General features: G+C 32.1%; 1 protein-coding gene across 1 annotated transcript in view; it reads left to right on the forward strand.

The window, feature by feature from the left end:
* The first annotated feature begins 20,107 nt into the window (after positions 1-20,107).
* Positions 20,108-23,646, forward strand: part of LOC106465389 (myophilin-like) — a 9,394-nt gene continuing 5,855 nt past the window's right edge. Inside the window, exon 1 of the mRNA XM_013925616.2 lies at positions 20,108-20,272. Coding sequence (XP_013781070.1) covers positions 20,219-20,272 — 54 coding nt within the window. The 5' untranslated portion in view covers positions 20,108-20,218. The remainder of the gene's footprint in view (positions 20,273-23,646) is intronic.

Consider the following 23,646-nt stretch of genomic DNA (forward strand, 5'->3'; position numbering starts at 1 on the left):
AAACACAGGACAAACAAATATAACTCAGTCAAAAAATGTAACAATTAAAGGAAAGATGCCTGCACTTCTTTCTAAGTTGTTTAGAGATCTTGGCGAAAGGTTGATACGAATACTAATGAGAGAAATAACCACTATGTCCATGGTGAATAAGATCAAATCTCTCACAATGCCTTTTTGACGCACATTAGTTGGTTATATCACAAGTAAAAATAGGAAGAACATATGCTTTAATTATTTGAAATTTCCATCAAAACAATACTACTAGAGAACACCTTAGTACAAGTCTAAAGTATTTGCCAATGACACCTTCTATGGGAAGTTTCAGAAACACCAAAAGGGAAAAAAATAGCCATTATTACTGTGTAACTAGCTCAAGAATAAAATTATTGCAATCCAAAGCAAGGATTTTAGTGCACATTACTTGTATTAAATGTATGGTTTTAATGTAAGTATATGTAAAAAAATTGAAAATTTTGGTAAACAAAAATGTTCACCAGTTTAAACAAAAACAATCATAACCAACACCTTTTATGTTTCACGTGCTACACTGGAATTTCGCTCTCACAATACTAGCAAATTGTATTCCATTGTTCTGAATTAGTCTTGGTACTGTTGAAGTGGGAAGAAAGCTCAATGAAGACAGAATGAATTGCGTTGATATCATACTTTTGGTCAGACCAGGGTCTTAGTGTGATATTTAATAATACTAGATATCCTATTCAGTGATCATTAACATAACATATTTTAGAATTGTGATGTCAGTGTATAACTATTGGAGTTGCTGATACTGGTCTTACAGGAAAATCATGGATGTAATTATGTTCTAACTGTACTGTTATTACCACGCTTATTTAGAGTTTGCACAGGGAAATATAAAGTAGCTAGGTTGTGCAGTATTCTGTATATTCCTTAGCATGTAAAGCATTATTCTATCAGTGTAACCAGTCACAGTAGATCTGTTAAATTATCCAACATTACTCCATTTCGATCGAGAAGAATTTCTGTTTTTTTATGTTTATAACATTATTGTGGTTGTTGAACCAATCGTTAACAGTTAACATGTTCAATTTCAACATAGTTTTGTAGGGTTGGCCTACGTGGTTTATTTCATGTACTTTTGATACAACGTACTCTCTTATTTAATTTTAATTTTATAATATTTCTTGATATGTTTCACAATATACCAAACATGGTCTGGAAACGTGTACAATTTTATAATGTTTCTTGATATGTTTCACAATATACCAAACATGGTCTGGAGACGTGTACAATTTTATAATATTTCTTGCTATGTTTCACAATATACCAAACATGGTCTGGAAACGTGTACAATTTTATAATGTTTCTTGATATGTTTCACAATATACCAAACATGGTCTGGAGACGTGTACAATTTTATAATATTTCTTGCTATGTTTCACAATATACCAAACATGGTCTGGAGACATATAAAATTTTATAATATTTGTTGCTATGTTTCACAATATGCCAAACATGGTCTGGAGACGTGTACAATTTTATAATGTTTCTTGATATGTTTCACAATATACCAAACATGGTCTGGAGATGTGTACATATGTTACCATTGAAATAACTATTTTATCCTTCGTTAACTACTATGGAATATATCTTTAGTAAGATATATTCGGGATTTTTATTATTTTTGTGCAAGCGTTCCATACATAGTTAATTCTGTCCTTGTAAATTGAATGTTAAAAGTTCGTAAGCGTATATTAATCCTTTTAGCTTCTGAATAAGTAACGGTTATGCACGACAAAGACTATTTAATAGAAGCTTGAACCAGTTTGGCTTTTTGTATGTGTCACCTCCCTACATATCTCAAGGTGTAACACAGATACTTATACAGGTTATTATAAGTTGTGGGTTATCTCCTATTAACATGTCATTTGGTGTAATAGTTAACGTAGGTAATCTATGGATTATGTGTTGCAACACTACTTTGTCTGAGAGGGGTCAGTCCTATAGAACGATCCTCTCCCCTAAACATCCTATGGTGATGTTCCCACAGGCATACTTGATGAGACGTACATAATAAGACATACTTGAATGTATATCTGAGTTTTTGAACAAACCCCTACAAGTAATGATCCATCAGGTACCTAAATAAATGTTTTGTAATCTTGTATTTCACGAAATTGCGCTTGTAATTTGATATTCAGGTAGATAAATTGGTCATAATTGTCCGTTTCTTTTAGCGTAAAGTTATACAACAGTCTATCTGTGCTCTGTTCATCACGGGGAATCGAACTCATTGTAAGTCCGTAAACTAACCGCTAACACACGGGCAATTTGGCATACTCAAGCGCTGTCGTTGTAAAGTTGTTCAACAGATGGTGCCACTAATAGCTTTAATACTTCACCAATAGCCTCCCTCACACACACAAACTGATTTAGGGCTTACAACGCTAAAAACCAGGTATTGATACACGCGAGGGGGAAGGCACAGAAGAGATAATCCATTGCGTAGCTTTGTGCCTAACAACGAACAAAAAGACAAACTTCTTTAAAAATATAAACATATGAAAAGATGATCATTACTGATATGTAACAAATACTCTCGAAATTATTATCCCAAGTAAAACAAATACTCAAAATTATTATCCCAAGTAAGACAAATACTCGAAATTACTATCCCAAAAACCTTCCACTGGTAGATACTTTTACAAATAAAATTTTCAAATGGAAGGATGAACTTTAGAACGTTGAATAAGTCTCAAATTCTTTCCGAGTTATAATAATCTCGGAATAATAATGTCTTTAAATTTTGTACCAAAAAACAAAATATTTTTTAAGCAACTAAAAAATTCGATTGCCAGAGAAGCTTTTTTAAAGTGTTGCAGTTTTGAGTATAAAGCGTGACTTTTAGGTTCTTTTTTAAATACTTAAACGATGTTGGGGTGTTTTTTCTTCTTTTGTTTTACTGAGGTTTGAGAACATTTTGAACTGACGTGAGCTAGGTGTGGCCTAATAGTTAGTGTGCCATGATGCAGATCGGAAGGTCTAAGACTGGCGTCACGATGCATATTAACACGCTCCGCACTTTGAGCTGTGGGTGATTTATAAGAGTAACAATCAATCCCGTTATTCAGTTCTTAGTCGAGCAAAGCTATGATGACTGGTGGCAATGACTGGCCTTCTTTCCTCTTTTCATTATTTTAAAATCATAGACACCTAGCTATACCTTACCCCTAGGGGTCTCTGATATGTCCGTTTAGCTCATGCGCATAAGTTGCCGTTCAGGGTGAAAGATTCCGATGCCTATCGAACTTTAGTACACTGTAGCATGTGAATGCAGTTGCAAGCCCAAAAAGAAATTTAACATATATATATATATATATTGACATTTACACTTAATTATTGTTGACACGATAAGAAAACACTCAAATATCATTTAGAATGTTTAATAGGTTTGTTATTTGTTGTTGTTGTTGTTGTTTTTTTGTAGTCTCCAAACTGCTAACCAGCATGCTTTAGAATTATTTTTTTGTTTGTTTCAGAACTCGGAGATGCAATTCAAACCTATAACTCCTTATGCATAACGAAAACAACTGTTTGTATTGAAATGGAATTATTATGTTTATTTAGGATTTTTAATGTTCTTATCACCATTTATTCAAAACAAACATGATAGAAGGAACTCTGTTAGAAGTTAAAGACCCTTTTTCTACCAACTCCATCAGAAATGGGAGGGTTCACATTCTTGAGACTCGATTAATGTCAGTCATTATCGTTAATTATACGGATACTCTTTGACTTTGTATGTATATGCATAATGGCCAAACGCTTACCGTTTAGCTTACCGGACTGTGAATTTGAGCTTCTATCGTTCGCGACCTGTTAATACAAATAGAATAAAATTTCGCTCAGCAATTTGGGATCGTGGGTGTGTTTCAAGATCGACGATCAAATCCCACTATTTGATTAATATATCCAAAGAGTTGGCGGTGAGTAGTGTTGACTAGCTGATTTCCCTCTAGTCTACACTTCAAAGGTAGGGACAGCTAGCACAGATAGCCCTCGAGTAACTTTACGCGAAATTCAACATACAAAGTATGTGTATAAATATATACATTAACGTCCAATAATGAAGGTAACACTAGGCAAATGTAATAACTTTAGCACTGTTTATATTGTCAAAGCCTCAATAATGCAGAAATAGTTTCGCGAATAACTATTATCTTGATTTATTTGTAGACTCTCTTTTAACAGTTTAAATATGGACAGTCCCTTTTAGCATATTAAGGGTTCGGTGTTTTTACTTTTTATTACCAAGTCTGTTTAAAATGTTCATGTTTTACGATTGTAGTACATATTAAGTAAAGTAATTTTCAAAATAATTTAAAATGTTTATATGTTGTGTCGCTTTTTTAATGAAAAAGCAAAAAAGTTATGGTTAAACTTTCCATAGAGATTTACAGTGTGTTGCAAGTAACACAATAATCATTTGGGGTTTATTCTTGTGTAAGTAAAATGAAAACCAAAAACAACTTATTATTAAATTTCTAATATATATCTACAATTTCCTACCAGTACTGCAGCAATAATCTACAGTTTATCGGCAATTTATAGACTAGAATCTAATGAAAAAAATATGTTTTAAATCACAACACATTTTCTTTATCTATATGCCCTTATTTTTATTTATTTCTTAGACTATTGGTGCGCCATTTTTTTCATCATCTCGTAAGAATGTAGGTTAAGTCTTTTGATTGATAAATCTGTTAATTATTTTACACGAGAAAGAATGCTTATATCAGCTTCAATGTTTAACTTCACTTACTTATTTAATATGCTTCTTTTGGATATCCTTGTAAAAAAAAAGTATTTATTCATCTTTGATGAAATACGAATTATTTTAACGTTCCATTTATAAAGACCGATAACTGGATTATTTACAGATATTTCTCAATAAGCTAACTGTAGAGGGTTACTTTTTAAGTAAATATGGCTTTAAGTGGGAGTGTTTCTATAATTTCGAGCTGACAAATAGATTATAAAGTATATTGCTTGTATAGTTCTAATTGTTTTTGTTGCTAAGTGCAGTGCAACACAATGGACTATCTGTGGTTTTTCTGCGCATGGCAGATATCAAAACCCGAATTTTAATGTTATAAGTCCTCAGACTTACCGCTGAGTCAACGGGAGGCAGTTTAATTGACTAATATTTTGTGTGTTAAACAATTACGTAAAATTTATAATCTATACACATAATAGATTCAACAAATACTAACAAATAAAAGAAGAAACAGGTCAATAAGTGTCAGAAATAAAAAAACAACAAAAAAAGGTTTATCTGGTTCCATCTTGCCGGCACGAAAAGGCACACAAATTATAAAAAAAAAAAACTCAACGCGTAGCCAGCCAATGGCCAGCTAGCCTCATTCTCGTGTACGTTCATTGCTTCTTTTGCCTTTTATGGAAGTCTTGGCTTCTGACGTCAAACGGCGATAAAAACGGTCAAATTTAGAAAGTCAGCAGGAAACTGTGAGAACGTAACATGTCAACAGTATCAGAGTCACCCAACTTCTTAGACATTCCGTGAATTTACGTCTAGCACGATGTTTATGCTATGTGGTAGAGTTTTTGAAAAGATAAGTTTGAGAGTGTTGTATGACTAAAACATTCCATTATTGCGTTTTCACATGCTTATCATTCCAAATAAAGAGCTTTCTGTACTTTAGGTGTATATGAATAAGACACAAAGAATTTCATTTTATATATAGGTGCCTTATGTAGTATAAGGGGAATTTTATATGAAAACATTTGTTCAGTACGGATAGAATAATATTTATTTACGGCATTGAAATAACACTAAATAAACGGTTATATAAAAGTTCGTAAATTCATATACATAATAATGTTTATATAAGTGGAGCTAACTCTGGATTATTTGCTTGTTTTTAACTTTGTTGTATGAATGGCACGTAATTTATTTTTCCAAATCAGTAAAATGCACTTGTAGGACAGGATAATAGTTACGTAAGGTTGGCTTAGGATTTTGTGTCTGAACTCGTTTATGAAAGAAAAAATATTCGCATTTTTTATTACGTACTTGGTTTGTATTGAATTTTATTTCTTATTATTTCTAAGACAAATGAATAAATTGTAGCAGCACTCGGACATAGTAGAAAGTACTTTAACCAAACGGTAGTGCTTTTTCATCGTACATGTTTTCATGCTTATATAGCAAACTTGAGTACCTCATGTTTAAGAGCAACCTCGATAAGTTCCTAAAAAAGAAAGTAACTAAAGTGTCGTCCTCAGATTTGTTCTGTTCCCCCCAGTAGTTCAGCAGTAAGTCTGAGGGCTTATAACGCTAAAATCCAGGTTTCGATACCTATGGTAGGCAAAAAAGTATATATAGTCCATTGTGTAGCTTCGTGCTTAACAACAAACAAAACAGACCTGCCCTACACAGAGACGGCTTTGGACTTGAAAATCTATGCCCGAGTCAATTCAGGTCCGGTTCAAACCGAATCCGAGCATATTCATAATTTAAGGTCCGATCGGATTAGGACCTGTCCAACTATTACAGTAGTAAGAAATATCTGTTTAAAGAATGGCAACAAATTAAGTTCTACGAGAGAGAAATAAAAGAAAAAAGTACACAAAGTATCGGAAAAAAAATTCGAAAATGTTACAACATAATAACGCATAGAATTACATATACAATATCGCGTGTATTACTATGTACATAATAATTTCCTGGATGTACGATTGATAATAGCATGAAAAATAAATAAATCTAAACATGCCAAATATAAGGGAAATCAAATAAAAATCACGAACTAGTTTTTCCAACTATATATTTTGCTTTACACATATCAAGTAATTACTCTAGCCATGAGTAGTATGTCTCGTTTGCCCAAAAAAGGAAAGTGGGATAAACAATTGTGTCATGCCCTAGTCTTTGGTTCACTGCGAATGTATATACGACTCACGAGCAGAAAACATCTTGTGGCATTATAATTATGTAACCGTCTAGTTACGTGACCCCTTTCTTCTTAGCTTTAGTTTTTGAATGAATAATCCTCTCTCGCTATCCTTTCGTTAGACTATACCGAATTTGATTTTTATAATATTAAATACTTATTTGCAACGTTCTTTTTCACGTTTCATTGAAATATTTTATCGTATACAGGCTGTCTTTTTCTTTTTTCTCTTTTGTTTATAATATATATTACAGTCATATTTTATTTATCATGAACCACAATTGTGGTTCATAATAGGAATCGCAAGGAACTGCACAAATTCCTAATAGAACGTTCGAGCAAAAAGCGCCTTAAACAGTTTCGATACCCGTGGTGGGCAGAGCACAGATAGCCCATTGTGTAGCTTTGTGCTTAATTTCAAACAAAACGAAAAACATAAGCTGAAAAATATCACAATTCTGGAGTAAACGGTGTTCTCATTACCCATTGAAGTTAGTTATTTACAAATATCTGGTGTCCTTTTAAAAAAGCTTAAGTACAGGGTGAAACAGGAATTACCAGCCAATAACAGATGAATATTAGATGACTGTAAAATGTAGATACTCAATGCTTTGTGCACTATACAATCGGTGTCTTTAGAGAGTCAACCCCTATATTATGTATGAAGTGAAGAAGTAAAAAAGATCAATACACTTAATGTTAAACTTTTTTACACACATTCGCAGAATACTTACTTTAAAAGACACAAAGGTTTATTTAAAGCGATGTTTTAGACGTATATGGTTTATTGAAATTTGAAAAGGCTGCTTTTCTACTGGTAAAATTTTATACACGCTTAGTGGGGTTATTTCTTAGTCTAGGCATATATTTGTCCATTGCAAGGTATTATACATAGAAAATTTAGCTACCCAGAAACTATAAATGCTCATTATATTCTCAAACAAATCTCCATGATAATCTTCAGCTGCAGCTTAACATTTTATATCTCAAACTAATGCGATCAAATAGTCAATAGTTACAGTAAATCAGTAAATAGCTATCATATTGTTACGACAGTGGAAGTCACGTGACGCTGGTGACACGTAGTGAGTATCTAGAAGGTTCCTGAAGGCTCGAGACGCCCTCTATTTTGTACATATAGGACTGGCAAATAAGGCGGGGGAAATAACTGAATAGCAGACAGGGAGATAGAGACAGATAATCGAGTCAAGCCGTAAGTATAGTGTGTAAATCGTTGTGAATTATAGCGTGTGTTTAAGTTAAAGTGACTGTGGAAATTAAGTGTATTGCAAAGTTGTATTGAGAAAGAATAAAGTAGTTTTATTTAAGAAAGGACTTGTATCGCTAAAGTTTCATCCGAAAGAAATTATACGGGAAATTAACAAACGACCAGAGACGGGAAATTAACAAACGAACACAGACGTAACAATATCAATTAATTCTTTGCCAACAGTTGAGCATAAAAAAGCCAAAGAATAAGAAAAATAAAAAATTGGGAAATTAAAAACCCACAAATAGGGATCGTAAAAAAAGTAATTTAAGAGGGATGAAGACACTGTAGACATTACTTACTCAAACTACAAATCCCTATTTTGACTCCATCATATGTAATTCTTGGTAACAGCATGGATCCAAAATAGGGGTTTGTCGATTGAGTAAATAATATCTACAGTATCTCCAACCTTGTTTATTTACGTTTTTACGATCCCGATTTTAAATTCCCAATATTTTATTTATCTTATATTATGTTAGTTAATGATTTAGATAATGGTTATGATTTGATTTATTCTAGAGAATATTGATTAGTTGATTAGGATTTATAAAAAACAGATATACAGACAATTTTCTTTTTCTTTTTTTGAGTAGTCTAAAACTCAATTTTTTTTTCGTTTTAAAATCACTAGTATTATTCACAATTACGTTTATATCGATCTCTTGCATAAGCTGCGAAACAACTCTAAGAAAACGTTACCTCAACCTCACTGTGTGAATGATTAAACATGGAAGCCGAAGCGTTCACCTAATAATAACTTTTACTTAAATAAACGTATTTTAAAACATCACAGTCAGCATTCCAGTTATAGTTTTAGTAGTTTTTAATGCAAAGAATACTCCAAATTGTTCTTTTTCCAGCTATTACTATGAAGAATCCTTTCTTTAGCATAATTTAAATAACACACTAAATGAAATGATAAATTATTAGTTTGTTGTATTATTCAAGTTAAATATAATATACATCGATCCTCACGTTATGAAAAATCCTCAACTTCCTGAGAGCATCATGTATTTGTTATTCTAGTACAGTTAGAATTTATTGGTCGGTACGAAGTGCACAAGTGTCTTTAGGACGGCGCACGAGGCCACGAGGCCATCGTGCTAACTACACGACTTGTGAGCAATCATTTATAGAGGAACAAGAAAAATCAGTTAACAAGAAACACATTTTGTTCCGACAGGAAACTGTCGTCAAGTTTATTTAATAAATCACACAGTTCCAAAAGACGAGGACAAATCCCAGCACTTGTAATGTGCGTAAAGTGTTTGTGTTGCAGATTTAGTATTCTAAAAATATTTTTTTTTACAGTTTTAACATAGTTTTAAAGCTAAGTCTGAACAATCCTGTTCGCAACTTTTAGGTAAGTTCGTGATATAATGCAACTTTTGTTTTTAAGGGAGAAATTTAAAGAAGATAACTTATCACAAACGGTACTAAAAAACATAAACTTTAATAATTAAAAAGAGAATATTTAATATAGCAGGTTACGCTTAAGGTTTTGGTTTATTCCCATGAGCATGAAACCTGGTTCATCTTTTCTCACATTTTCTTTCTTATTAAAGCATCACCGAACTGTAACTCATCCGCTAACAACTGGTATATAGCACATAGAGATGCTTTCCAGTGTTTGTTCAGTGTTGGCTGACCATATATACCACCACCTGAAAAATTATTAACCTAACAAAAATATATTCTATACTCTACAGGTAAATAAAAAAAAAGTCGGAGCTTATTTGTTGTTGTTTTTTTCATTCACAACTAACATTATTTCTTCACACATAGTCATTCATGAAATGAGAAAAATGCAGAAGAGATCTCTGCATTTCTCTTGTGAGAACTGATTCGTTAGTCCAAGCAAATATACTACCATTACTGTTCATCAAAGAAAAACATCAACAAAAAGCTTCATATTCAGCTTCATATTCCCTTAATATTATTTAACATAACTTCAAGTGAGCTGTGAACGTCAAAGCTGGAATCTGCCATGGAATTGGAACTTTCAACCTGAGTGGTAACTTCTGCGTACATGGGTTAAAGCCAGATTAGAAACAGGAACCTCTGCAGTTCAGGTATAGCCTTCGCCACAATATCAGCTGACACTGAATTGACTTCCTTTCCAGTATGTCTGCTGATATAAAATGCAAATCGTATTTAAGCTTGAGTTTGTCAAAAATTATATATATATATTATCAACGTGCCTATCAAAATACAAATAGGGATGCTTAGCCTAAATAGTAGTATTCATGTCAGTCGGTGAAGTATATTTTATTGTAACAGAAGGTGACGATTCCTCCAAGTTAGAGTCTGTCGTTGTTTCATCAACTATATGAACAATAACTATACCAGACAAGGTTCCTCAACTAACGACATTCAAATGATTACTGAGTGAAATTCCATATTTACCATCTAGCTGGGCTGATGAAATTTTGTATTGCTCGAAAATTCGACCCTATATCATTTTTCTCTATTTACACATTGAAGGGACCAGCTATAAAAACCTTCCTCAGTCCAAGATATTTCACTTACAAAACAGTTCTCCAACCCTCAGAGCACATTTCTCTATCTATTCACTACTTTTATTTTTGTCGGGGTTGTTGGCCCGGAGTAGACTAGTGATTAGTGTGCTGGGATGTTTATCGAAGGTCTAAGGTTTAAGCTACTGAACACAATCTACACTTTCAGGTGTGAGGACGTTACAGCTATGGCGGTCACTTTGTTTATTCAGTAAAGAGTAGCCGTGTAGGCGTCGGATGCTGCTGATTGATTGTCTTTCCTCTGGCTAATAGTTCTAAATTATCTTTGTCTTTGTCTGTGCCTTGGAATCTTAGACATGACTGTTTGTTCCATATAGTACTTAGGTGTCGTTCTGGAAATATCAAACAGCAGTTCATACTTTTTTCTGTTTACACTCACCGATAAAATTAAAGTTTCATAGATGGCTTAATAAAAACTAGTATTTCGTACAAGAGGTTGATAATTTCACTAGGTAGAATCTTTTATACGAGTAATGGAGAACTGACACGAGATAAAATTGGTAGAAACAAATCATTTCATTAAATTAGTAATGTTGACAAGTATTGCGGAATATTGATAAAAGTTATAAAATAAAACCCTATTACGTATGTATCGGTTCTAAATTACCTATTATAATAGCAGTATAATAAACACAAAATAAAACACGATAAGACGTAATACTAAGAGAATCTCAAGATCGTAACTGCAAAGACTTATCACTAAATCACACACACCTTGAGACATAATCAACAGCACCATTTTGACGGTTACACACCCTAACCTATATATTAGAATGTAAAGTAGGCAATGAAATGGGCAAATAGAACAGTATATCTACTTAATCTCTTCTAGACCTTTCAATGAAAACAATGAGTCACCTTGTCAAAAAAAATGATGAATTTAGGCATTCAGGTTATACCTGCCGGCATTACAAAGAAGATTTTTATTCGGGTAAGAAATATCCGTTTGTAGAAAAGTACATAAGAAAATCAACACTTCATTTAACAAAATAAACTGAATCGAGCATATCTTAATTCATAAATTAAAGTCCTCCGTTGAAAGTTTACGGACTTAACAACGCTAAATTTCTGGATTCGCTCCCGTCTGTGAACAGAGCGCAGATAGCCCAATGTGTGGCTTTTCGCTAACAACATAATCAATTAATTAAACACTATTTATATTTATGTTCTGTAATTTCTTGTGAATAATTTCACTATAAATTCATTCTCATTATAAATCTATCCAACATATTCTAATAAACTAATAACTAATAAACACGAGAAAATTTAAAATATCTACTTGAAAGCATATTGCAGAAAGTTACGTAATATTAAAACGATTTTCAATATGTAAATCAGTAAAACACAGCACAAAGTACATATAAAGTAACAGTTGAAAAGATTGTACCAGAACTTCATTTTGGCATTACTTGGCGTTACGTAGGTAGTGTGGGAAAGGTGTAAAACAACTCTTTCCTACTCAAGATACTCATGCACTAAAATCATCGGGAATTTAGAATTTTCAAGGCGGGAATGCTCCTTGTACTTATTGGCATTGTACAACAAAGGAATATGGATCAACTTGGTAAAGTGGGACCATCTTGAAAGAGACTTTTAACAAGTCGTGCACCAGCTGTGGCAAGCAAAGTGCGACTTTTTGTAACAGATGAGAATCCACAAACACAAAGGACAATGGCAAAAGTCCCACACATGGCCCAGGCAACAATATGCAACGCAATAAAGAAAGATCCCCATTTGGAAATGCGACACAAGACATGTGCTGCTTTCATGACATATTTCTCAATCATTGCATACCTAAAACAACTGGAGAATGAAACAAATATTCATGATATTCTGTACAAAGGCATACCGGACGCAGTGCCTAAAGATTTATTTGTGATCATGAATTCATGATGTTGAAACAAGTGTTGAGAAAAACTGTTGTCTCTACACTCTTACAATGGAGCCTTTTGCAATGGAACTACATTGTATGTCTATTGCACGATCATCAGATAGAGCACGGCAGGACGTGGCGACAAAGACTGTAAGGACGTGGTGAGGCTTCGAAATAGTTTTGATACAACGTACTCAACCTCTGTTTATGTTTTTCCCTTTCGTTCTCTATCTAAAACTTTAAACCATAGCACAGAAAGAAGAAATCATATTATCTAGTTGACATTTTAGACGATAGAGAGAAAAAAACAGAAAATATATCATTTTGTAATATTTTGGATATTAAAGGCATTTTTGTAGTTCGTAAAGTTACTAAGGATATCCGCCACTATCGCTAATTTTGAACAACTGACCAGAGGGAATGCAGCCGGTAAACAATATCCTACCATCAACCATCCATGCTAGTGTATTAATTGTCACTCTTATAACGCACACATAGCTCAGTGTTCGGGAATAGTTTGAGGTATCGCATGGATTCAAACCCGACTTACCAGTTCCAAAATGCAAAGCTCTACTATAGGACCAACCCGCCTCCAAATGTTCGAGGGAAATAAATAAATGTATATATAACTATGTTTGGCACTTTGGATCGTATAAGAGAATGATTAACTTCTGTACGACGGTTTTTAAGAGATTGAGAATAAGAAGAAACTTCTACAACTTTAACTTAAATTTAAGATCATAAAGGAAAAATTAGAAATTCTCTAGCTTTGGTTAATATCTTATATGTTAGAGGAAAAGGGGCCTTATAACTTTTTTTTTCAAAGGGAGATATTCTAACTCTAATTGGTATTTTAAGAGATTGTAAGAGAGAGGAAAAATATTTCATAAATTTATCAGATAATATACAATTTTATAATCTAGAATTATATTTTAAATGTAAGAAGAAAAAGAAGAAATTGTGATTTTTATGGATAGTTTAAAAGATACAGAAGGTTGTCTTAAACGGCTGATATTGTTAGTGATTAACGTAAAGGAAGAAATCCTACAACTCTGAATGGTATTTTAAAAGAAAAATAGAAAGAAAAAAACAATTCGATAACTTTGTTAATATATTAAATGATAAAGGAAAAGAATTAAACCCTATAACCTTGTTTGATGTTTAAAATGGTAGAAAATAAGGAAGTAGTGGTATATTTTGGCTCATATTTTAAGAAATTGAGGAAGACGAAAAACTGTATAACAATGATATTTTGAAATAAAAAAACGACAAAGAAATCTTATAATTTAAACTTTAAATTATAGGAAAAGAAAGAAATTATAAAATCTTATATTTCTAAGGGATAGGAAAGAAATGAGAAAAATTATATATTTGTAGAGATAGGGGAAAAGTAAAGATTTAATAATTTTAAAAGACAAGCTATTTGGAAGAGAAAAAATATCATATAACTTTTGATCATATTTCAAATTTTAGAGTAAAAAGAAGAATTATTGTAGCTTTAATTAAGGTTTTAGATGATAGAAACAAATAAATTTTACAACTTGATATTTTATTTTAAACTTAAGAAAGAAGGAAGAAATCCTAAAATTTCGAGTGATGTTCGAAAAGTAAAAGAAAGGAACAATATAATTTTAGCTGGTATTTAAGACTGTAGAATAAAAAAAACGAAGTCTTATGACAATGGTTAACATTATTAAAGCTAGAGGAAAAGTAATAATCCATATGACTTTGTTTTGTATTGTTGATAACAGAAGAGAAGTAAGAAATATTATACTTTGATTTGTTAGAAGATATCCTATAACCTTGGTTGGCATTTTAGATGATAGAAAAAGAGACAAGTCTTATTTTGGAAATGAAATAAAAAAAATGATCGTTACTTAAGATAAAAAAAGAAAAAATATATGACAATGATTGGTGAAAAAGTACAAAGAATAAGTTTGTGACTTTGGCTGGTATATAATATAACAGGAGATAAATAAGAAGTCATATAGTTTAGTCAGTATAAAAGGTTGATGAAACTGAAATAATTGTACAATTGATATTTTACAAAATTAGAAGATAAAGTAACAGCATGATGTTGGCAAATATTTTAAAAGAAGATCCCATAATATTTACTAAAATTCGAGATGATAGAGAAAAATTTAATTAATTCTCTAATTTTATTGATATCTAAGGTGACAGAGGAAAAAAACAAAATCCCATAACCTTGGCTGATAATTAAGATAAAAGATGAAAAAAAAGTAAACCTATATTTTCATTTGTATCGTAAGAGACTGAGTAGAGGGATGAAATTCCGTAACTTTGGCTAATATATTAGCAGATAAGACACAAAAGGAGAAATCGTATAACTATCATTGATATTTTAGATGTCAGAAGAGAAGGAAGAATTCATACAACTTTGACCATTATATTCCAAGGAAAAAAATGCATACATTTGTTTGGCATTTAACATGCAAAATAAAGACGAAAGCCTAACAATTTGGTTGGCATTTTAGTTAATAGAAGAGAAGAATCAAATAACCTATTTTTGCTGATATTTCAAAAGATATAAGAGAAGAGAAAGAAAATCTTATAACTTCAATTTAAAAATTAAAAGACAGGAGAAAAAGAAATCCTATAAATTTAACTGGTATTTTAGAAGAGATGGAAAAATGAGAATAAAAATCCTACAAAATTATAAATAGATTACATGATAGGGAGGAAATAAGAAATCACATAACTTCTATTGTTATTTTGATGTTATAGGAGAAGAAAATAACCTTAAATCTTCAACTGATGCTTTAAGTAAATAAAGGAAATGCTAAAAATGACTAATCATCTCGTATAGATTACCATGGCCAGCAACTACCGATTCTGTAACTTCTATTTCAGTTGCTGGTCGAAAGTAAATTTACTCCTATGTATAAAGGTGTTTTGAGAACAACAATAAAATGGATTATTTTAACCACTTTATAGTTAATGTATGTTAAATAGCGTTAATCTATAAAAAATAATCCGAAGAGCATGGTTTAAGAACCAATTCAGATATTTCATTTCATTTCTCGTTTTAATGTACATCATTTCTTGTTACCAAAAGATGATATAGTTTAAATGTAAATCATCTCTTGTTACCAAAATATGATGTAGTTTTAATGTACACCATTTCTTGTTAGCAAAAGATGATGTAGTTTTAATGTACACCATTTCTTGTTAGCAAAAGATGATGTAATTTTAATGTAAATCATCTCTTGTTACCAAAAGATGATGTAGTTTTAATGTACACCATTTCTTGTTACCAAAAGATGATGTAGTTTTAATGTACACCATTTCTTGTTACCAAAAGACGATGTAGTTTTAATGTACATCATTTCTTATTACCAAGTTTCGTTTTTTAAGTAGAAAGTGTCCCGATAGTGCTATATACCCTTTTTCTGCACAGTGTTCCTGGCCTTCTTTTTACTACCTACATACTTTTCTACCTTTCGGGAGATTTAAGTATAGAGACAATAGATAGGGAGCGAATGAGAGCTCGTATATTAATATTACCATATCATCATACTTCCTCTTGCTACATGTGCATGGTTTCCTGCTTCTAAATAAATACTAGACAGGTGTGGTCGAGCTTAAACTATTACCAGACTCGAGTTGTCCAGTTTCGACACTATAGGGTAGGATTAGTAAAGCTACAACTACTATCAGACAGATGTAGTCGCAATTCAGCGACTACTTGACAGGTGTACTTGAATTTACCCCATTATCAAGTAGAGGAAGTTCAAAATCAACGAGTATTAGGCAATTATAGTTGAGCTTCAGAGACTACTTGGCAGGTGTAGTTGAACCTTAACGACTATCAAGCAGAAGATGTTGGGCTTCAAGGACTACCTGGCAAATCTAATCAAGCTTCAGAGACTACTTGGCAGATGTAGTTGAACCTTAAGGACTATCAAGCAGAAGAAGTTGGCCTTCAAGGACTATCTGGTAAATCTAATCAAGCTTCAGAGACTGCCTGGCAGGTTTATTTGATTTTGCATTAGGCAACAATCAGGTTTTATTTATAATGAAATTAATTAGTCTAGGTGTTATACGACAAATTTATATGTACATAATTTTCATTGTTATGTAAATATGATATCACTGGAAGCATCTAGCTGCCTGCTACACTTTGACCAACCCGAGAAACAAATGTCACTTTTCTCTTTTCTGAAACTCTTGCAAAGAAATTCCGAGATTCAGCATTCCATGGTCAATACAACAGATTGATTGTTTTCGTATATCGATGTAGTTACTTTAACCCATTGTCCTTCAGTGTATGGTGTGCCTTACAGTATATATATATAAAAACACTCTAGTTACACTGCTCATATACTAAATATGTCTCACATAATAAACAAACGTTTTGAATTACAACTGCTAAACAAAAAACACATTCTTCTACTAATGTTTAGATATAAATAAATCATTAAAGAATACGAATTTATTATATAAACACATGTTTAAACGACAGCCCCATCACTCAATTAAAAACATTCAATAACATAAAATGAATTAAACAACTGTGAAATGAACGATTTTTAAGCATTTATATATATATATATATATATCCATCCTTTTAAAGCAATTTTAAAACTTCAACCGATGGTCATATTAATTTTCATCATGGAAAGGAAAGCTTACTTAGAAATCAGACTTTACTAACAATATTTACCAACTATGACGTCTTCTTTGACATATGAACTGACACACTCTCATTCTCCTGACTATTTTAATATTCAGGTCGATGGTTCTCATGCTGATAGTTTATTTATGGTTAATTTATTTGGTAACATAATTAAGAACAAGGCAGATATGTATAAAATTTTGGCTTTTGGCTTTGGTAAAGTATAATAACACCCCCCCAGTGGCACAACGGTATGTCTGCGGACGTTAAACGCTAGAAACCGGGTTTCGATACCCGTGGTGGGCAGAGCACTGATAGCCCATTGTGTAGCTTTGTGCTTAACTACAAACAAACAAAAGTATAATAAATCGAAATTTTATCATGTTGTCTGACTGAGCAGAATACGTAATATTTCGTTTTGGAGTATGTAGTTTATTTGTTTGTAGTTTAAGCACAAAGCTACATTTGTCAATGGTAAAAGGTTAGTAACGGTCGACTGCTTTACGTCACTAACAAGAAGGGTAATCTAAATTACAAGATCTCATGGAAGTTTATAAATCATTAACACTTTCCTGTTGTGCTTCTCCTTCATTTTGTGTTTCGTTTTTCATTCAAACAATACAAAATAGAATAAAAAAGCAGGTACGTACGTGTATCTTACTGGTGTTACCCCTTGTTCTTATGATTTCACTTGATTTCAACGTTGACTGTTGTTAAGCGCAAAGCTACACAACGGGCTATCTGTGCTCTGCCCAACACGAGTAGCGAAACCTGGTTTCTAGTGTTGTAAGTCCGCAGATATACCGTTGTGTCACTGGGTGCAGTATAGAGTTTTAGACTAGTAAAGATTTTCAGCCTTATCGCACTATATTTTGTCATTACACGTCACACTTCTGCCTATTAATTAGACAAACATAAATTAGTGGACATATTTAACTTAGTAGTTCACAGTGGTTACAGTCAAAATAAAAATTACTTATCAAATGTATCCTTACTTATGACCCCCCCCCCCCCAGTGGCTCAGCGGCAAGTCTGCAGGCTTACAACGTTAAAAACCGCGTTTCGATACTCGTGGTGGCTTTGCGCTTAACAACAGCCAACGTTATTTAAAACAATGGTATCATCATCCTCAGTGAAATCATAAGAACAAGGGGTAACACAGGTAAGATACATGTACGTACCTGCGTTTTTATTTTATTTTGTATTGTTTGAAGGCAAAACGAAACACAAAATGAAGGAGAAGCACAACAGGAAAATTTTAATGGTTTATAACTTCATGAGATCTTGTAATTTAGATTACCCTTCTTGTTAGTGACGTAAAGCAGTCGGCCGTTACTAACCTTTTACCCTTGACAGAGTCCCGGATGTTGCCTGGTAGGAGGTGGAGCTCATCACGAAATGTTTAGCATTCTTTGTAGGAATGATATCAACAAAATTCACTGGATAACCAGATGACTGTCCATAAACACAAGCAAAGAGATATTTCTAGACAGGTTTTTTAAAGTGAGGTATAGACAGATAAATATATATATGATAAAATGAGAGGTATACATACTTAAGTACATCTAGACTAATAGACTAATGTATAAACTAGCAGATGAAGATGTATACAGACGTTTATATCTGTAGCTAGATAAACAATAAAATAGGAATACATATAAGTGATATAACATACTAAATGTAGCCTAGTATGGTTTTGGAGAGCGATTGAGCAAGTTGACAGAACAATAACTTAGGAAATGTAGGAACGACTATTCAGTTGAGGATGTGGCCCTTATTTTTAACTTCTTTGTAAGTGAATCTGAAACAGTAAACTCATTTTTAACTTCTTTGTAAGTGCATCTGAGACAGTAAACTCATTTTTACCCTAATCATTTAATGAAACTTTTCACATTTGATGACAAGAATAAATTTTGATTATAGATATTTATATTAGTTAGTTCACGAAAATTTAGCCTTACGCATAAGCAGTTTGGTAATAAACAATCTATATTCATCTGCAGGTTTATATTTCAATATAGTGTATCCTCTTCATTACTTTAAATACTCAGTACTAACTACAGACACTGTTTATGATTTTTACAGACAAATAACAGGAACTTGTCCTTCGGTATCTCGATGGCAAGATTCAGGGTGTATAATGTTAGAATTCAGAGTTCGATTCACTTGGTGGACAACTATCAGATAATTTGTTGCGTAGCTTTGTGCTAAACAAACTTTATGAAACTTCAAACTAACAGCTACTTCATAAAGAGTCACAATACACAAATATGATCAGTGTTTTCTTCACTCAGCTTCTACTATAACCATTTTATTAAAATGCTTTGCGCACATCTTGCATTTTTTGAAACATGAATTGTTAATTTACAGTAGGTGTAAAAATAACCACATTTTTAATGAGATGAAGTAGTACAGGTTAATTAAGTAAGAAAATAACTTTCAATATTGTTACATATTGAAACATCTGGACGACCAAATGAGCTTCTTATAAATATTAAACTTGTCTAGTTGTAACTGAAACTGACTTCGAAATAATTATTGAACGAAATAGGTCACTATTATGTATAAACTAAATATCTCTGATACTGTTGGAAAAGGCCACCTTCCCTAGCCAATTTGCTGGATTACTGACACAGAAATAGTATAATGTAATAGCAATAATGAACAATAGATAGTAACTATATGTTACTAGACCATACACATGGCTTTCAGGAAGACTTAGGGTCACTATGACTCATTTTTAGGTGTTATCCAATTGGTTTTCCGACAGAGTCACGTGACAACTCTATCTTTCTGTTGATATTGGGGCAGTATTAAGTGGCACACGAACCGGTGTTTGACTAGTTTCTTCAGAGCCTTTTCTACTGTATAGAATACGTTTGGCCGCCTTGCGCACAAGATGGACCTGACTAAAACTTACATCTTATTGAACTGACATTTGAAAGAATGGCCCAAAACAGAGCAATGAAATCCGGTTTAGCTGCTGAAGCTCATGAGAGGGTAAGCATTAAATTTTGAATTATGTTTATAACACAGGCTAAGTTACAAAAGGATTTGTAATAAAACTTTAATTAATATTTATTACAAAGAAAAAAATATTTTACTTAGGATGCTGAATATAATAAATGCTGATACATTCTATGAACGCTAAAGATACATTTCTTGAGACATCTCAAACCGTGATAGAGAGTTTTATTGTTATCAGCGGTGATCAGGATTACCACTACCAGCTAAAACAGCGTTATAATAAAACATTTGCTTTGTTAAACACTTAGAAGAGGCATCAGATATTTCACAACCTTTAATTTCTATGTTTCTAAACTTGTAAAAGTTTATTATTGCTCACAAAAGTAGGAAATGAATATTTTAAAAATCTGTTTCCATTTAACATGTAATAAATATATAGAAAGAAATTGCCTATTAATATTTTTTTGTACAAAATTTCGATATCCATGCTGAAACACTTACATTATTGAAACCTTGAATCAAACAAATTATACAAGTTTGTTTTTGAGTTTGCAATAAGAATTGCCTACCACGGATACTGCAGTGAAAGCTCCCAACAGGGTTGACTATTGTCCTCAAGTTTGTTATGTATAAGACTTTTTTAGCCAAAACTGTTTTAGCATTTTAAAGTTATTATATAATTTCATTATGCAGCTTTATGTTTGATAACAAAAAGAATTGTGCACTGAGGATGCAAGAGGGTGTTCTTTAACATCGCTCATTATGCATATACAGGTTCTTTAACATCCACTCACTATGTATATACAGGTTCTTTAACATCACTCACTATGTATATGCAGATTCTTTAACATCACTCACTATGTATATACAGGTTCTTTAACATCGCTCACTATGTATATGCAGATTCTTTAACATCGCTCACAATGTATGTACAGGTTCTTTAACATCACTCACTTGTGCTGTGTATAATATATGTTTGAAATATTTTAAAGAAGAAAATAATAGTAAACATATAACATTTCTTCTCATGTGGATAAATTTTCGTGTGATTTCTTTAAAAATAATATTATCTATATTAGTATAATTAGAAAAATCTACTTCACAGTCTGCGTATGCAATGAATTACCTATAGGAATTGGACCTAAATTTATACGTGGAATGACTGTATAGAAGAACGAACGTGAAATGGATGTACATAATAAGAAACGTTAAAATGCTCTATCTTTAAAGTTTTCATACACAAGGAAATAAAATATCATCTATAAATAAATATAATATTTGTGATTAATAACCGTTTGACTAAATTGTTGAATGCCGGTAGGGGAGATTGAATAACAATTAGCTTTACTGCTTATTTTAGTTAATGTTCTTATACAAATTTCGGGTTTTCACAAAATTGTGTTACTAAAACTTTCTACCAATTCTTCCAATAAATCCGTTTCGTAACTGAACTATGGCGATTACAACTATGTTTGTTAACAATATACTTGAAACAGCCTATCAGGCAGTTTATATAATTAAAACAAAATTTTGAAGCAAATCATCATCTTTCATTCACAAAAAGCAGCAGTTTAGTTATAATTCCTCTTAAAGTTACATGAAAATAACCGTGACAAGTTTTATGAATTTAACTAGTGTTATTTGAGACAAATAGGGTCAGTATGTTCAAGATGTAGGTTAATGAACATTTCCCTAGATAGAGTTCAAATATTAAATCAAGTGTTCATATTACACCCGAATGATTAATGTCTGAGCTGCATCATGGTCTGCATCATGTCACTATTGATTGATTGATGAGGTGTTTAATTAAACCACTTGATATGAAGAAAAAAAATTTCATTTACACCTTAACTTATTTTGTTCTTGTCTATAATGAGCACATAGTGTAATTAAAAATGTACATAAAAATATCTGAAAATGGATGAAGTAGTTATAATATTAATCGTACTATACTTATCATAGATAGCTCATATGTAGTAATGGTTGGAGACGGCTTGAATTGGTAATGAAGAAAAACAAATTGCTGTTATGTTAAACTTATATTAAAGTTTTTCATCATTACCCATTCAAGCCGTCTCCAACCATTATTAGTCTCAAAGTGGGTTCCTCGTCATCGAATTTGAGCTCATTTGTAGCTTTGAAGGTTTTTCTCAAACAAACCAAACAATTTGACTTACCTTCCTGCCATCTAGTGGGAAATTTGTAAACTACCGTGATCACTTTACTTTTATTGGTTAATGAATTAATTGTAAAGAACTGTGTTTAAAAACTTTAAGCTGATCTATAATTTTCTTGACAGTTCATTATTTTTCTTTTTTTTAATTGTATAGAACGTTAACTAATTTTGCAAAGTTTAATCGACCAGCTTCTAACAACAAAAAAAGAAAAACAAGTAATTTACCTGATTTTACCAACGAACGTAGAATTACTTATTATTTCTTATTTTCTTTCTTAGAACTAGTATTCATATCCTATATATTTCGTGACTTTTAAGATTTGTGGGTAGAACACATCAATGACAGAATATTTACTCAAAGATGTCTGACCATTAAAGAACGAACTCTCCATATAAGATAGAATTAAGGCAACTTGTGCATTAAATTTTAAAATTAAAATAGAATCAATGTTTAAAATGCACATCTTTGGACTTTGATCCTATTTTTAAGTTTGAAACTCTCTCCATAGATTAAATTGTAAAAGACTAAACTCACTGAGTCCAGTCCACTCATCGTCTGGAGTCTGTTTTATATTTGTTATAAGCGAATGAAGTCACAAGAAGTGTTTTCTGGTGTCATGATGATGCAAACAAAACTACTGTAAAAGGATGGTTCCTGGGGTATGGCAAGTTGTTGTCCTATTTGGTGCTGGTGATTTATTATCCGGGGAATGACGTTTTTAAGGAATATATATATATGTGTTGAAGAAGAGAAGACAGTTAAAATAATACGCATTAGTGAGAACAGTAAGTTAAAAGTTGTAAACTTGAAGAAATTGTATTAAAACATCCGTTTGAAAAAAACGACTGCCTAACTATGAGCGTCAGCTCAAAACACGTCGTAATACTGTATGTATATGCGTTATATACACTAATCGGCATTTTAACACAGTGTCTTCAACTTCCAACTGTGTTAATAAAACAATGTATTTGGTTTTCATATTGGAAGATATCCTCAACCGTACATCACAAATAATGTGTCATCATAACTCAATTTCATAAATCAATGGAGGTGACCACTATACGGTGTTTTAGCAAGTTGTTAGTTTAAAAACCATAAATGCTATCTGACGTTGCATATTAACGTTGCTCAGTAACATTACGCTTTATTTGTTTTAGTGGTTAGCTTATTTTGTTCATTTTTAAAATAAGAAACTATAAAGTCTATAAATCATAAAGTCATAAATCAGTG

Source organism: Limulus polyphemus, unplaced genomic scaffold (assembly GCF_000517525.1).
Source record: "Limulus polyphemus unplaced genomic scaffold, Limulus_polyphemus-2.1.2 Scaffold67, whole genome shotgun sequence".
NCBI lineage: Eukaryota > Metazoa > Arthropoda > Merostomata > Xiphosura > Limulidae > Limulus > Limulus polyphemus.